The sequence below is a fragment of the Neocloeon triangulifer genome, unplaced genomic scaffold, assembly GCF_031216515.1.
Source record: "Neocloeon triangulifer isolate White Clay Creek 2 clone unplaced genomic scaffold, ASM3121651v1 ptg000009l, whole genome shotgun sequence".
In the NCBI taxonomy this organism is placed as follows: domain Eukaryota; kingdom Metazoa; phylum Arthropoda; class Insecta; order Ephemeroptera; family Baetidae; genus Neocloeon; species Neocloeon triangulifer.
This window is the reverse complement of record NW_026775551.1, coordinates 5347452-5362420: the sequence shown is the minus strand read 5'-3', so window position 1 is coordinate 5362420 and position 14969 is coordinate 5347452. Positions and strand designations below refer to the sequence as shown.

The 14969-nt window shown below is 38.5% G+C and overlaps 5 protein-coding genes and 1 long non-coding RNA gene across 6 annotated transcripts; 3 read left to right on the top strand and 3 right to left on the bottom strand.

Moving 5' to 3' along the window:
- Nucleotides 1-33: 33 nt before the first annotated feature.
- LOC132195140 (ER membrane protein complex subunit 4) lies at nt 34-1177 on the top strand. The gene is made up of 4 exons (XM_059616934.1): nt 34-220; nt 301-457; nt 614-731; nt 895-1177. The coding sequence occupies exons 1-4, from the start codon at nt 156-158 to the stop codon at nt 1089-1091; spliced, it is 537 nt and encodes a 178-aa protein (XP_059472917.1). The 5' UTR covers nt 34-155; the 3' UTR covers nt 1092-1177.
- A 53-nt stretch (nt 1178-1230) lies between these two features.
- Nucleotides 1231-2464, bottom strand: LOC132195142 (uncharacterized). Its single transcript, XR_009441618.1, has 4 exons — nt 2359-2464; nt 1650-1703; nt 1486-1591; nt 1231-1428 (listed from the first exon to the last, which is right to left on the bottom strand). It is a non-coding gene; the product is annotated as an uncharacterized LOC132195142 (long non-coding RNA).
- LOC132195141 (uncharacterized) lies at nt 1875-3973 on the top strand. The gene is made up of 3 exons (XM_059616935.1): nt 1875-2613; nt 3075-3246; nt 3316-3973. The coding sequence occupies exons 2-3, from the start codon at nt 3116-3118 to the stop codon at nt 3647-3649; spliced, it is 465 nt and encodes a 154-aa protein (XP_059472918.1). The 5' UTR covers nt 1875-2613; nt 3075-3115; the 3' UTR covers nt 3650-3973.
- A 510-nt stretch (nt 3974-4483) lies between these two features.
- On the top strand, nt 4484-6639 carry LOC132195521 (NSFL1 cofactor p47). Its single transcript, XM_059617567.1, has 7 exons — nt 4484-4718; nt 4905-5074; nt 5176-5334; nt 5387-5493; nt 5549-5693; nt 5810-6151; nt 6208-6639. The coding sequence occupies exons 1-7, from the start codon at nt 4617-4619 to the stop codon at nt 6338-6340; spliced, it is 1158 nt and encodes a 385-aa protein (XP_059473550.1). The 5' UTR covers nt 4484-4616; the 3' UTR covers nt 6341-6639.
- Nucleotides 6640-6681: 42 nt separating this feature from the next.
- LOC132195520 (uncharacterized) lies at nt 6682-9690 on the bottom strand. The gene is made up of 5 exons (XM_059617565.1): nt 9531-9690; nt 8769-9256; nt 8287-8702; nt 7897-8137; nt 6682-7794 (listed from the first exon to the last, which is right to left on the bottom strand). Exons 2-5 carry the CDS (start codon nt 9174-9176, stop codon nt 7561-7563), a joined length of 1299 nt encoding a protein of 432 aa, XP_059473548.1. The 5' UTR covers nt 9177-9256; nt 9531-9690; the 3' UTR covers nt 6682-7560.
- A 339-nt stretch (nt 9691-10029) lies between these two features.
- Nucleotides 10030-14779, bottom strand: LOC132195519 (RNA-binding protein spenito). The gene is made up of 3 exons (XM_059617564.1): nt 14639-14779; nt 13272-14258; nt 10030-12836 (listed from the first exon to the last, which is right to left on the bottom strand). Exons 2-3 carry the CDS (start codon nt 14254-14256, stop codon nt 11560-11562), a joined length of 2262 nt encoding a protein of 753 aa, XP_059473547.1. The 5' UTR covers nt 14257-14258; nt 14639-14779; the 3' UTR covers nt 10030-11559.
- Between the last annotated feature and the right edge of the window lie 190 nt (nt 14780-14969).

Sequence of the window (14969 nt, the reverse complement as noted above, 5' to 3'; positions counted from 1 at the left end):
TTGTTGTAGTTCTCCACCCGCTCACAAGGTTTCGCATGGAACATGGAACATTTTTTAAAGGGGCGTGTAACAAAATAATCAGTGATTTCCGACTACATATATTCAATTTATTATTCTTAAACTTAAAAAAATTACGGAATCACGTGAGATAAATCATGTCTAGTGGAGCTTCAAAATCTCAAAAAAGGTCCAAGTGGGCCCTTGACCTCACCTCGACCAGGTTCGCCTCTCATTTAAGAGATAAAAAATTCCTATGTATATCAAAATTTTCTCATCCTTTTTTCACCACGATTTTTGTAGATTTAAGAGCGACAATGCAGGCAGCGTCAGTCTACCTTCTCCCCCTGGTTATAACCCTTCAGCAGTTCAGGTCCACGCAGAATCCTCCAAGGAAACTGATTCAAGTCACCTAATCCTGAAAAAATCATGGGACCTTGCTCTGGGACCATTGAAGCAGGTCAGCATTCATTCTAATTTCTTTGTACATTTTATTGGATTCAATTAAGAAACAATTTTTACTGTAATTTATAATATACTATCACAGATGATTGAAAAAAAAATTTGTTAACAAATTAAATAATAATATCTTAAAAAGCTAATTGCAATCTTGTAGGTCCCGATGAATTTGTTTTTGATGTACATGGCTGGAAGTTCCATCTCAATTTTCCCTATCATGATGGTTGGCATGCTGATCATAAGGCCGGTTAAATCGCTGTTTACGATGCAACAAGGTATTGTATATTTAAATTAAAAAAATTAGCAAGCAACACATCCTTGCAAAAAAATTTAAGAAACAAGTACAAAGAAATTAAAAAATTACACACTTTCAAATATGTTGCTGCACTTGAAATCATAAATAAGGTGTTTAAATTTCAATGAAATATTTTATTTCAGCTTTCAAAGTGATCGAAGGAAATCAAGTAATTGGCCAGAAATTCGTGTACCTCATAGGCAACATTCTCAACGTGGCTCTTGCCCTCTACAAGTGCCAGAGCATGGGTCTCCTTCCTACACATTCCTCAGACTGGCTTGCATTTGTAGAGCCACAAGTACGGTTGGAGTATCTGGGTGGTGGAGTATCATTTTTGTAAGTCCCTGGTCATCATAATTATAATGATATAATTAAAACTTTTGTTTAACTTCATATTTTAATTAAAATAAAAATTTAACTGTCACATTTAATTACTTTCATTGGTTTTTAAAGGTTGCAAGCTACCAAGTAAGGGAACATTTTAATATACAAATATTTATCATTTATTCTCACTTATCTTGATTACACATTTTTTTCGAATCTCAAAGAGATTTTAACATAAGTTTGAAATAAAGAACCAAAAATCATTTTTCAGTATTTTAAAATAATAGAAATTTTAAATTAATCATTTTAAGTCCTCTGCTCTTTCGAGGTGCTAGCTGTGCATTTCTCAAGGTCTGAAATTGTTCATTAAATTAATAAGTAAATAAATAAAAAAAATAGCTTGTTTTTACCTTCAATAATTTTAAAACTAGTACTGCTTTATTTGTCCTTTTTATGCTGATCCGCCCATCCTTTGACTTTCTCCCATAATTTTGCTGGTTCGTCTACTCTTGGAACCTAAAGTAAAATTTCTCAATATTTAGACTTTCATCGCACCAATTTAAGCAGAATTCACCTCATAATTTTGGCTAATATAAACTCCGGCATAAACTCCTGCTCCGAAAGTCAGCTGAAACAGAATGAATATTTGTGCTTAATACTTTGAAGTGTCTGTGAGTGAAAGAAGGCACGCCAAACATTCACAAGGGTGTGGTACAAACGAGATTTTAATATTTAGCACTCGTCTGCTGCTGGCATCCGTCCATCTCAAAGACAAATTGAAGAGAGCAGGGAGAGTTTGCTTACAATTCCACCTACTAATAAATGCACCACGATGAATGTGAACAGAAGCGCATTGTAAAGGAATGTAACAATCGTCATATTGCACTCGACTAGAAAATTATCAACTACTCGGAGGATCAATCGGGCTCACAGCCTTCATCAAGGGCCGCCATAGAAGCAAGTGACTATTTTTAGCGTTGAGCAACACCAACGGATTTGAAGTAAAAATAGGAATGCGAAGACTCATGCATGCCACAGACAGGGTGTGTGGATCAAAAGACACGCGCCAGTGCGTAATGAGGGTTACAGAGATTTCAATTTCGGGTGTTATGAAAATTAAAACAACCATTGAAATGTAAAAAAATTAATGAGATCAACTGCAAAAAAATTCAGAACGCCAATGAGGTGTCAAAATCAAGCACAAAAGTTCCACACACAAATGTTATGAATCTAAAATAAAGCTTCAGGAAAAATGAACGCAATTTATTTACATTTTTGCTTACCAGGAATCTGAGCATTTTAATAAATCTCAAGACCAAATGAAATTATTTGCAATCGTTGAGTGTCAACAAAACTTAAAGGGTAAAAATGGGAGGCGTGGACCACCACGCCCCCTTCAGAGAAGACATCAGCGAAAACCAAAACAATGCAATTCTCGGTTTTCCAAACCAAAACAAGCGGCTTGAACTGTACGTTTAATAAAAGTGCAACATTTTATTGCCAAATTCCAATGCGATCCTGGTGAAGAATATTGAAAGGTACTATAATATAAAGGTGCAATAATATTATGTGTTCATTCAAACATTCAACTCTCTTTATGTTAAAAATTTGGTGTTTTTTTTTCTTTCAATTTTCCCAATTATATTTGTGATTTTTGTATTTTTTGCAATTTCGTACTTTTCGCAGACCGTAACTTAAACTGGTGGGAGCACTAGGAGCCATTTATTGTTAATGAAAACAATTTTTCAACGAGGAAAAGATAGAAGATCCATTTCTTCATTTCCATTCAACTTACTCTCTATATTTGATAAAATTTTATTTAATTATGTATTGTATAATTAATTATATACATACATTACGTCCAATCACATTTGATTTTGCAAAGTATACATAAATCAAAATCCCTCTTAAAAATTTTAATACATCGACCCTAAATTTTTTTAATGTCTATTTTAAATTATGTATAATACTTCTTGTATTAATGCTGTTTTTTTTTCAGTTTCAGACGTTAAAATTTCTGTTTGCGTGAGATTGATTTCAATGCATTCCATTTATGAGAAGGACAAGGTGCTGGATCTGTACCAGCACTTGGGAAAAGTTGTTCAGGTTTCCCTGAGTAACAAAACAGTTTTTGAGGGCACTGTTTTTACAATTGATCCAGTTTCAAGGAGGTGAATTAAAATTTATTTTATTTTGAACAAACACAATTAAAAAAAGATCTTTTATTTCCTTTAAAACAGCGTCATATTACTTGAGAGGGAATCTGGACGACTGCAGATCTTGATGGGACATGCCGTCACCTTAATTCAAGATTGCCCTGGTGTTAACGCTGAAGATGTTTCCAACCTGTTACCTTCTACTAACGTTCCGAGAGGTCCTTCAGGTGGCATAGAGGCTGTCAAACAGTGGTTTAAAACACACAGGATTAATGTTGAAGAACTCAAAGGCGGAATTCTAGTTGTGGGCGGTGCTGTGACCTTATGTGCACCTTACGTTGCAGAAATGTGCACTGGTGACAATGAGATGGTGGTTGACAGAATTCGAGAGGTTTTAAGAAGAATGCCCAAAGACTGAAATGTCTCTTATTAATTTTGCTTTTTTTATTTTCTTACAATATTTTAACAAATGCATGATTTAAAAAGAAAAATAGCTCGTAATCAGGTTGACGGACGCCCACAAATTTTATTGGTTTTAGTGAAAACAATGAAATGAAAGAGAGTTTTGTAATGAAAAAATTAAAAAATCATCTTTTTAAAAAAAAAAAGATGAAAGTTTCATCATCAATATCATTTTTTTATGGAAGTTGTGTGTCATCTAACAATAATAAGTTTGTATTTTATAAAATGTAGACACAAGTTGACAAGTATGATATAATATAAATATTCTTTAAAAATATAAGTAATGTGGTATTTTTTTTCCATCTTTCTATGTTTTCATTTCTTTTTTAATTTCTTTTTCCTTCCTAAGCATTTTGAAATTAAAAATAATTCGAATTTAAATTTAACTCACAATTTCTAAATGTAAGTAATTTTCTTCTTAAAATTACTTCTCTTGGTTAAATTTATAATTTTATTTTTTGTGGTGTTTTTGCAGCGCCATTCTTTAATAAAATTTTCAAACGTTTCAAACTTTTAGCCTGCAGCACGCAAGGAACCAATCAAAATGCATTTTTAAGCAGGCTGCCCAACATTTCATGATTATATCCAACAAGAGTTATATCTTTCATAAATTTGTCTTACCAAGAAGACTTGACATTTTACTGTGTATATATTTTTGTATTTTTTTAATCTATCTATTAAAATAACTGCATCAAGGCTCCATAAATTTGGCGTGAATATAAAATAAGTTGAGATTTTATAACCCAAACATAGTCAATTCAGTTTGTCAACCTGCTTATCTTTCGCACAAGAACCAGACGTGCAGATTCTTTGTGGATAGTTAGGCATCGTGACAGGGCTATTTCTGTCGGCTTTTTGATCGCAATTAAATTGCACTTACGGTCTGCAGAGGTGCACTAGCAGTTAATTTGACAACTCTCACGATGGCAGATCAAGAACGCATGACTGCCGAGTTCATGGAGCTGACCAACGCCAGTGCAGACCGTGCGAAATTCTTCCTCGAGTCTTGCAGTTGGGATGTTCAGGTATTGTATTTCCAAGAAGAATTTTACGATTAAGGGTTGATTCGTGGACTTCGTTGGGTTTTAATTTAAAATCGGGAGTTATAACGACTCTAAAAAGAATCTATTTTACCTGTATTTAAATTCAAACAACAACGAAACGGTTTTTTTTTGCTTGTGTTATGATATTTAATTTTCATAATTTTATAGATGGCTATTTCAAACTTTTTTGAGAATGGTGGAGCTGATATGGTTGACGATGAGCCAGAGATTGTCCGAGAAGTCCCAGCACCTCCGCGGCCTCCTGCACAGGTGAAAGTCGAACCAGAAGAAACATCCAAAAAGACCGAGAAAAAATCTTCATCTTCTTCAACTTCTAGGTATACTCAAATTTAATTAAACATTATAATTATATTTCTAATAAATGTCTTAAATTTATGCGTCGTTATTAACAGAATATTTTTATTATCTTGTTGCATAGAATCCAAACTCTGAGGACTCTTGAAAATTCTGAAGGAAGCTCAGATGAGGAAGGACAGGCTTTCTATGCAGGTGGTTCTGAACACAGTGGTCAACAGATTCTGGGACCAGCAAAGAAGAAGGGAGATTTTGTCAAGGACATCTTCAAATCTGTCCGAGAGTGAGATTCGACTAACTGATTTGGTGAATCATAAGTTCAAACTCAATTTTAGGCATGGTGGAGAAGAAGTTGACCCGCGACAGGCATCTTCTAGCAAGAAATCTGGGGCCTTTGGTGGAACTGGCTACAGACTTGGCCAAACTGCTACTGAATCAGAGGGTTGGTTACCTTTAATATATGGACAATAACTTCAATTAAAATTTATTTTTTAAAGTTGTGATCCCTTCAACTTCAAACGAGGACAGAACTTCTCCACTGCAGATCACCATCAAGATGTGGAAGACGGGCTTCAGCATTGATGATGGTCCTTTGAGGGAATACGAAAACAACAGAGAGTTTCTAGAGTCAATCAAAAATGGGTGAGAAGTTTTATTCGTTGATCAAAACAAAATATTTGCAATTTTTTTTATTGAGAAAAATGAAAATACTTCCTCTTAAAATTTAAGATAATTCATTAAAATTATTAATTCTACAGAGAAGTGCCTCCTGAGTTGGTGAACCAAGCCAGGGGTAGAGAGGTGAACGTGGACCTTGAGGACCACCATATGGAAGAGTTCCTTCAACCCAAGAAGAAAGTTTTTGCCTTTGCTGGCAAAGGGCACGTCTTGGGCAGTCCTGCTCCTGTGGCGATTGGAGCCACCCAGCCAATGACGGAGAAAGACAAAGAGTCAAACGAAGATGCTGCTAAGACTGCTGTTAGCGTAGACTCAACCCAGCCAACCACAACTGTGCAGGTGCGGCTGATGGACGGTTCTCGACTCCTGGCCAACCTGAATCATACTCACACAGTCAGCGACCTCAGGAGGTTTATCACCATGTACGTCTATATCCGGATTAAAAACTATGTATTCTAAATTCAAAATGCGTTTGCAGTGCCAGGCCCAATTTGCAGCAGCAGACGTTCTACTTGCGCACAACTTTCCCAAGTGCTGAACTGACGGATGACTCCAAAACTCTGAAGGAAGCTGGTTTGTTGAATGCTGCTGTACTTTTGCGACTCAACTGAATTACGTCTGTTTGCAAACTGAACAACCTGTTATCCCAAAGCGTTCATACAGTTAACAAATTCATCATTGGAGCTAAAGTCTTATAATTTCCATAATGCATTCCGTGTCTCGTTACGAGAATGATTGTTACATGCTTGCGGCAAAAAGCGTTTGCTGCAATTTAACAAGTATCCCTGTCAAAAATTACAAGCAAATTGGGTTGCTTTGAAAATTTCTTTTTCAACCTCTGCCTCACAAGTGATGGCATTTAATTGTCTCTTAATGTATTTGGTCAATAAAATAATTTAATTTCTAATTAGGAATCGAAGTTTCATACACAAAAACAACAACCAAGTACTTGTAGCTAGAAAAGTTTATTATCAAGTACAACTGATTTGAATATTAACAATATTTTGCTTAGTGCAAATACTGCAAATTTTAATTTATTTACAAGAATGTGAGTTTTCTTGAATTGGAACAGTATAACAATTTAATATTTTACAAAGAGTGCTTGAGCTTGATTTAAAACAATATATTTAATTCTAAAAGTTTTGTAAATTCAATCAACAATAAAATTATATCAGTCTTCAACATAAACAACACTCATAAAAACACCTATCGGCACTTTTGAAAAGCATACTGCTTTAATAAAGCTTTTTTCCATTCAACATCTAAAAAGAGAAAATAATGAAAAGTATATTGCACACTTAAATCACAAATTCTTTGCAGGTGATCACTCGTGAGCTATTTTATGGCCAGGAAAAGCAGAAGTTTTTTCTGCTTGATAAGTGTAATTTTTATATGTAAGGCTATCATATAATTAGTATTGTTATTGCAATACAATTGTGAATAGTAAAATCTGAAACTCTTATTGTCTACATTCTTGAAGTTACAATTTTTAACCTGGATAATCTAAGCTAGAAACTTTAAAGCTCTAGTAAACATGGAGTAGCTAATCTAGAGGTAAGTTACAAAAGGCTACTGATCACTAGGTGTTCTTTTCGATCTACAGATATTGATAAAGGCAACAAGCTGTGGAAGAATCGATCCATGTGTGGTGCATAATGCATTATTAATTGTAAATAACTCGCCTTTCATTCTGTTTTTTACTTTAATTACTTCTAAGCATAGGCTTACCTGTATTAAACTTGATGTAAATTTGACGTCTCCGGTATAATTTAATAGAATGAGAAAGTTTAAGAGGATATTAAATAGAAAAGTTAAGAAGTGGAGGCAAAAGTCACAAACTTCTGTGTCTGCTCCACAACTTTAACAGCCTCGAGTCCTGCAATTCGTTTTTGAACTTGGCAATAGAGTTGTCATATTTTTTTGGTGGTGCTGGCTTATTCGCCGCCTCGCTGCACTGCTTGTAGGTGTGGATGGCAATAATTCCAGGTGAAATTCGCTGCTGTGTCTTCAGTCCTTGAACAACCAGACTAGGTCTCTGCAGAACCAACTGCGGATCTTCATTGATCTGAAAATTGAAATAATTGTATACCATTAAGAATAAAACGTATAATTTTTTACACTTGATTAAAAAAAAAACCATGAAAAATTTACGGCATTAGACAATCACCTTCAGGTCTGCATGGTAAAATCTTCGGAGAGCTTTAAATGGAACTGCTGATTTTTCCTCGGGGTATTCAAAGCAAAAATGAAGAGCAGTGAGGACAAACTGGGCAGTTGACATCCGAGCATCAAAGTCCCGTATCATTGCCGATAGTGTGTGATGGTAACGAGGTACAGCCAGTTGGTTCCACTGCAACTGAATGACCCCCACTGGATGCACGCTGAGTGACCGCAGAAGACAGTCCCATCTTCAACGAAAAAATAATTTAATTACTTATACATACATGCCAACTTGTTTTGACAGTTATATTAAATATTGTAATAATAAAAAAATCACTATTCTATTCTTTCAAATTGATCATAATGCAATTTTGATTTTTTTATATTATATCATTACTTCAAAACAGTTGAGGCTGCTTCAGGTGCAGCAAAGGGGAAGTTCCAGGGCAGGAGAGCAGCTTTGTAGCCAAGATTTTTGTCTTTAAGGATATCCAGGGCTGTTGGCGTAAGCAATCCGTCATCGTAAATCACATACTGCCCCACTCCGAGGATCTGGTGAAAGGAAACAAATTCTGCAACCTCGGATGGAGTGATTCTGCGACCACTGGGAGCAACGCAGACAACTGTGGCGTTGCTCGAAGACTCTTGACTGGCGTCCAGAGAGAGAACGGGAAGGATTACGGGGCTTGGACGCGGTTGCTGGTCTTCAGAAAACAACTCAACGGCGTAAGGGGGTGCATCCAGGGTCACCTCTGGAGTGCAGAGGATGAAGTAGGGATTGACTTTGTCAGGGTCGTCCAGGGCATGACTAACCTGAAAGTGAATTTTATTTTTTGTTTTTTAATTAAATTTGTACATAAATATAGTAAAATAAAAAACCTTCATGCTGATGACAGAGTGACTGATGCGACCTTCAGCCGAAAATTCTTGACCTTCGTACCAAAGTCTGCAGCCGAGCTTCAGAGTGGCAGCATATCTGGCCACACCAATAACCTTAACGTGCTCCTTTTTGCCAATCACTTCCCAGAAAGCGGAAAATACAAAGAGATCATTGCCGAGCCGGTGCCAGACAGGGGTGATGTTGTCAGGGATGGTGACGTTCTCAGCAGAAAAGAGCGACGTGTTGAGCAGACAGTCGGACGTGACGGACACTTCAGGGGGCTGGCCAAAGAAGTTGAGCACCTCAAGCACGTAGCGCAGTCGGTTGTACTCGTGCCAATAGAAGAGCAGGCATATTGTGCTCACGAAGAGGAAGATTAACAGTATGAGACGGTAATACTTCCTCATGATGCTCACTTCCAGGGTCAGGTCCCCAATGATAGCACCATGCCGCTTTTTCAGCTCCAACTTTTCAGTCGGAACAAAATCTGCAAGAATATATGTACATATTGATATTGTATATTATATTTTAATAATTTGTTAATGGTATAATTATCCGCATTAAATTATTAATTATTTATTATTCATTCTCTCCTATTTGTGTAACAGTAAAAACATTGAGCTATTAAAATCCTGGCAAAAACAAAAAAAAATATTGTGATTTTCAATTTGAATGCCTCATCATTTCTTCTTCTGAAAAACTGTTCATAAATTCAAAATAAAGCGACACGATCAATGGTAACCAGCGGTTTCTATAAATACCTGCTCCAAGAAGGCTCTCTGTAAGGGTTTCAGGCTCCTTGGGCTCCGAAATGTTGACGAATTTGAAGAAAGTCGTTTGAAGAAAAACAAAAATACAAATCAAGTAAAGAAGTTACTGCAGTCAGCTGCTGAAGACTGCAGTAAGCGCAGTTTGAATGCCAACCAAACAGCGTTTTTCTCAAACCTTAAAAAGTTTGAGACTATAGGCTTGAGACTGCTTGCAACCTCAATTATATTATGCAAAATATTTTTTTATCATAAAAAAGACCAAAATTAAAAAATTACATATTATTAATAACTTTTTTTTTTTTTTTTCATTTTTCATGGTGACTGTTTTAGATTAAAAAACGTAATTTTCAAATAAAATTTGTTTTCGCACTATTGAAGACAATAATTATTTAACTATTTAATTCAAAACAAAAAGAACGTCCAGTGTGTAGTTTCATTTTCTTCAACATACTTTGTCACCTCCGTTTTTATTTTAAAATTAAAATCCCAATTTTGCCGTTTTGTGCTATTTTTTTATTTGACGCAGGATAAAATTAAAACGATTGATAGGGTGAAGATGGAAAAGTAGTTAAAATTAAAAAAGAAACTCTCATTCAGATTTGCGAAAGTCAAAATAAATGTGCCAAAAATCCCCAAATGAACATTCACATTTTTTCCCTTTTCTCACTTCTCGTTGATAGTGCTTTCTCACACCAAACCACACTTTGTGCCTTTTCAAAAATTACTCATTCATAACTGCACTTTTGTTGGTTTCATCACCTTTAACAACAATAAAAAAAACAACCACTGAAGTGATGCACTTTTATAGAAAACTTTCACAGCATTTAAACTGGAAACTGAAAATAAAGCACTTTTTTAAATACCATCATGGTGCAATTTTTGAACCCCACTTTTTTGCACTTATATCTTTAGAACTATAAAAAAACCCACTAAAACTTGGCACATATTTGAGCACCGCCGGATTTTCTTCAAGAACTTTGAAATTACTTTTGAGAACCTCCGCCACTCTCACAACACCCAAATTAAGCACTAAATCTCATTCAGTAGTTGCTGCACCACTGAAGCTCTCGTGCACTGAACTTTTCATTTTTTTTTTCTAATCAAATAAAAAGAAATAACCACCCATAACTGAATTCACTAATCAGACATAGAAGCACTACTTCTTTCAGGGACCCCTTGAAGGAGATGCGTGACTGGGAGGGCGTTGGAAGCGCAGATTTGAGACTCTAGAGCGAGAAGTGGCATCGATCACAATTTTCGTTTTGAGCGCACCAGCAAATTCACCAATTTGAACTCATTGCGGGAAAGCAAATAATTATAAACCACGGATTCACTTTGAAATTTCTGTGACTGGCACTGCTAACTATAAACAATGAGAAAAGCAACGAACTGCACTCGACTGACTAAGAAAACACCGCCGGACTCACACGAAGAAACTTATTAGGATTAAACAGGTGGGTGGCACAATGACACATTTTTTGAATTTATTTCTCAGCACTGATAGTGGTAAGCTTTAATTTATGATGACGATACACTGCTCTAGAGAACACGAACCATTATGTTGTGTTGGCGCCGATGTGCTCCTGTTGTTCGACACGACAACTATAGATAAAGAAGCACTGGGCAAAGTACACCTTCACATTGACAGAAACAGTATAATGCTTGCTCGTATGGCATTTATCCAGAACATTAACATCTTTATCAGCAAACCAAGGATTATTAAGAACTTAAATTCTACACTAATAAATCAAAAACGGGAAATAAAAAAAATGGGGATCCATTTTTAAGGTCAAACGATTAGGCCAAAAATCTTGAACAAAATCATAAATTTTTACATTTTCAATGAAAAGAAAAATAAATTGGCTTCACTGTCCCCAAATTATAATTAGCTTTGCCAAAATAATATCATTACTTCAAAAAAAGAAAGGATTGCATTAGCTAATGCTTAGCCCAATTTAATTAAAAGCTAACTAATAAAATTTCCGTGCTGACCATGAACTGCTGAAAGAGATAACAAAGATTAATTAGATGCGCCCCTTACCACTACCACAACCAAGTGGTCCTCCTTGAGGCCTTCTTCGGACAAAGCAGGGGCGGTTCGTTTCAACAGTTCAGCTGAAAACTTGCACGGCGGGAACGCGTATAGAACGCCGGTGGTCTCATTGTCCTTATTGGTCAACGAAATTACGCCGGCGGCCTCCTTCTGCTTCAAGTAGGCAACCAGGTTGCGCACCGGACGCGCCTGAACACTTGCATCCTCCGGAGTGATGCTCGATGTGGACGCAGGCAGCCCCAAGAAGACGCCATGCGCACCAGCAGTCACCATCCTCTTGGACACATCTTCCAACTTTGGGGGGTCCAGTCGAAGTCGCTGAGTGATTCGCAGCTGGTTGCGTCCAGCCTGGTCCTTGATCAGGATGTCCACAATGTCCGTTTCTCCGTCCGTCAAATGGAACTTGGCCGGGAAGAGGGAATTCTTCAACACTAGCCCACCACTCCAATTAACCTCGCACTTGCGCGCCAACTCTGGCAACGTCCGTGCCGACCCAAGAGGTCCACTGCCATTTCGAGCCTCAGGAGATAGTGACCTTGATGACCTTCTTGTTCTTGAAGTCGGGCGTGGAGACCGATCCTCACCAGGTTCGGGCGTGTGTGATCTCCTCCCATCATCAGGTCCACCCTTCCATTCCTCATCAAAGCCAGGTTGACCGTAGCCTCGGTAGCCGCCTCCACGGCCACGAAAAGAGCGTCCGGAACTTCGGTCCCCACCGGCCGCACTGCCAGAGCCTCCACGGTAGCCCCTGGATGAACCTCCACCGCCGCCTCCACTCCCGTAGTTGAAGCCATTGCCTTCCTCCCATCCGCCTTCGAAGTTGCCCTCGTACCCGCCACTGCCACCACTAAACTCCCTGCCCTTGCTGTATGGAAAGGCAGGGGCAGCGCCCTGTACGTCTGCAAAATCAATCCGCAGACGCCGGTCGGGACCTCCGAGAGGGAAGCCACGCATCTCTTTGACGGCTGCCTGGGCAGCGTCCATCGAATCATACTGGATGTAGGCGCAGCTGTCACCCTTGACGTAGTCGATCTTCTTGATTGCTCCGAAGCGGTCAAACTCGCGCTCCAACTGTGGCAGAGAAGTCCATGGACCGAGACCGCCCACCCAGATGCGAGTGGTTGGTGTCACTTTTCCGTAGCCAATCTTGCACTGGAACTTGCCGATGTACTGTCCCGACAACTCCACCTTGGATCGGTGTGCCATGTCCAAGTTCTGGAAGCGGACAAACGCGTAGGCGTTTCCTGTAAAAATGATGGTTAAGTCAAAACACAATGACAACAAATTAAAAAAAAAAAAACATCTGTTATTTATAATATAGAATGCATAATGCATGGTCAATTTGGGAAGAGAATGCCTAAAACAATGAACATTGCTTTGATAGTAAATAAAATGCTCTTTAAGATAATTAAGGCCTTGCTATGATACAAAATGCTCATTTTCACCTTTAAGATTAAATAATATAGGAAGCTTGAAAAAGATTGTGATAGCCTGATAGTTCCTCTAGTTATGATTTTAATGAATAATTTTTTAACATTATGTATGATGTACTATGTACTAGGCCTTCTGATACAATCAATAAAGTTAATAAAAACCTGACCTCAGAAGCTGATCTCATGGTTAATTAGAGTTTATGAAAGATTTTTAAAAAAATTCTTATTTGCCCAGTAAATTTTCACCTGTTCCAGGTGGCGGCCTCTTGATATCGATGTCTTCGACGATGCCGTACCGTCCAAATATGCGTCTCAGCTCCTCGTCGGATATGTTTACCTCCAGGTTCCCGGCAAACAAAGTCCTGGTGGCCAGAGGGTCATCCTCTGGCAGTTGATGGTGGAGGTAATTTGGAAACTTGTCCTTCTTGTTTTCATGCTTGTCGTAGCTGCCACCCTTGCTGTACATTCCAGGGCCACCTCTGGGAGCGCCATAGTGGTGTGCTGGACCCTGCGGGGGAGGGTGTCTGGTGTGCGAGGACATGTAGTCGTGAGGGGCAGGATCTCTGCGGAATTCACCCCTCATCGGTGGAGGACCGTAGTCGTAATTGGCGCGGTGTCTGCTGTCCACCATTCCCGGCGACCTCTGTCTATAGTAGTTCCGATCATACTCCGGAGTGACGCTCCTTGGACGGCGGTACTCGCCACCGCCGCCCCCACCACCGCCGCCTCCAGAATTTCCTCTGTCATAAACAGGCTCCACTACGGCCGCTTTGTCGAAAATTATGATTCGGGGTTTGGCGTGCTTTGCCTCCCGGGCGTCCTCGTAGCTCCGGAAGACCACATAGCCAACCCGCTCGTCTGGGTCGTGTGAAATCCGCACACTGATGTCTCCATACTTCTTGTACTCGCGGTACAGCGTATCTTTTATGACCTCGTCACTGGCCTTGGGATGAAGGGACGTCACGCACAACACTTTATAAGAGTATGTCCGTGACCCACCACCACGATAATCATCCCTTTCAGGGTAGCGCCCACCACGAGGTGGACTTTCATGTGGAGTTCGACCCCTCCGTCTCTCGCGGTCGGGGCTCACGCGCTCGTCACTGCTGTCATCGTAGCGGCCGATGGACCGTGACCTCTTGCTGCTCAACGGCGGAGTGTCTCTGTCCGAGCTGCGCTTCATGCTGCGCGAGCTCTTGTAACTTCCGGACGACCTTTCGTTGCCTAGCATAGCTGAAAATTAAATGAATCAGTCAGATAAAGCAATTAAGTAAAATTGAGGGTGTACAACAGAAAAATTAGTAAATAAATAATTAATTGCAAGCCTTGGAAATTTATTTTTTACAAAGTTGCCTATGATACAGACACAGAAATGAAAGTTTTGCGCACTCGGAGGTTGTAAGATTTCAAAATACTGCAACCGAGTAATTGGCAGTCTTTCTACAAATTTTCTGAAACTGCGGTTCAACTCGCATGAACATACAAAATTCAAGTTGCAAAAATTACCATGTGAAGACACGTCCAATATTTCAACTTTTAATGTTAAATTTTGCGATAAAATCCGTTGGTTACATGTTATTTCTGTAATAATTAACGATAATAAAAACTCATACCAGCAGCATGTGAAGCCAAAATATTCGAAATCAACAACAGTTTTGTTTAAAAAACAAACTCGTCAGCGTCTCGTTTTTCGGCAGACTTTACAAATCAACATGGCCGACAAGCTGGGAGAAGGCGTGTCACCCTTCACATTAATGACACTGATGATTAGCCAATAAGTTTTTTTTAACTTTTAACGCGGGAAGAGCATGTGCAAATACATTGGGGTGATATTCACATGATAAGTTAGCTTATGTTATAAGAATTGCTTCAATTGCTGGTGCTAACTTTGTTAGCATGTGAATATAATTAATATATATTATTAATTTGAATTAATTCTGTATG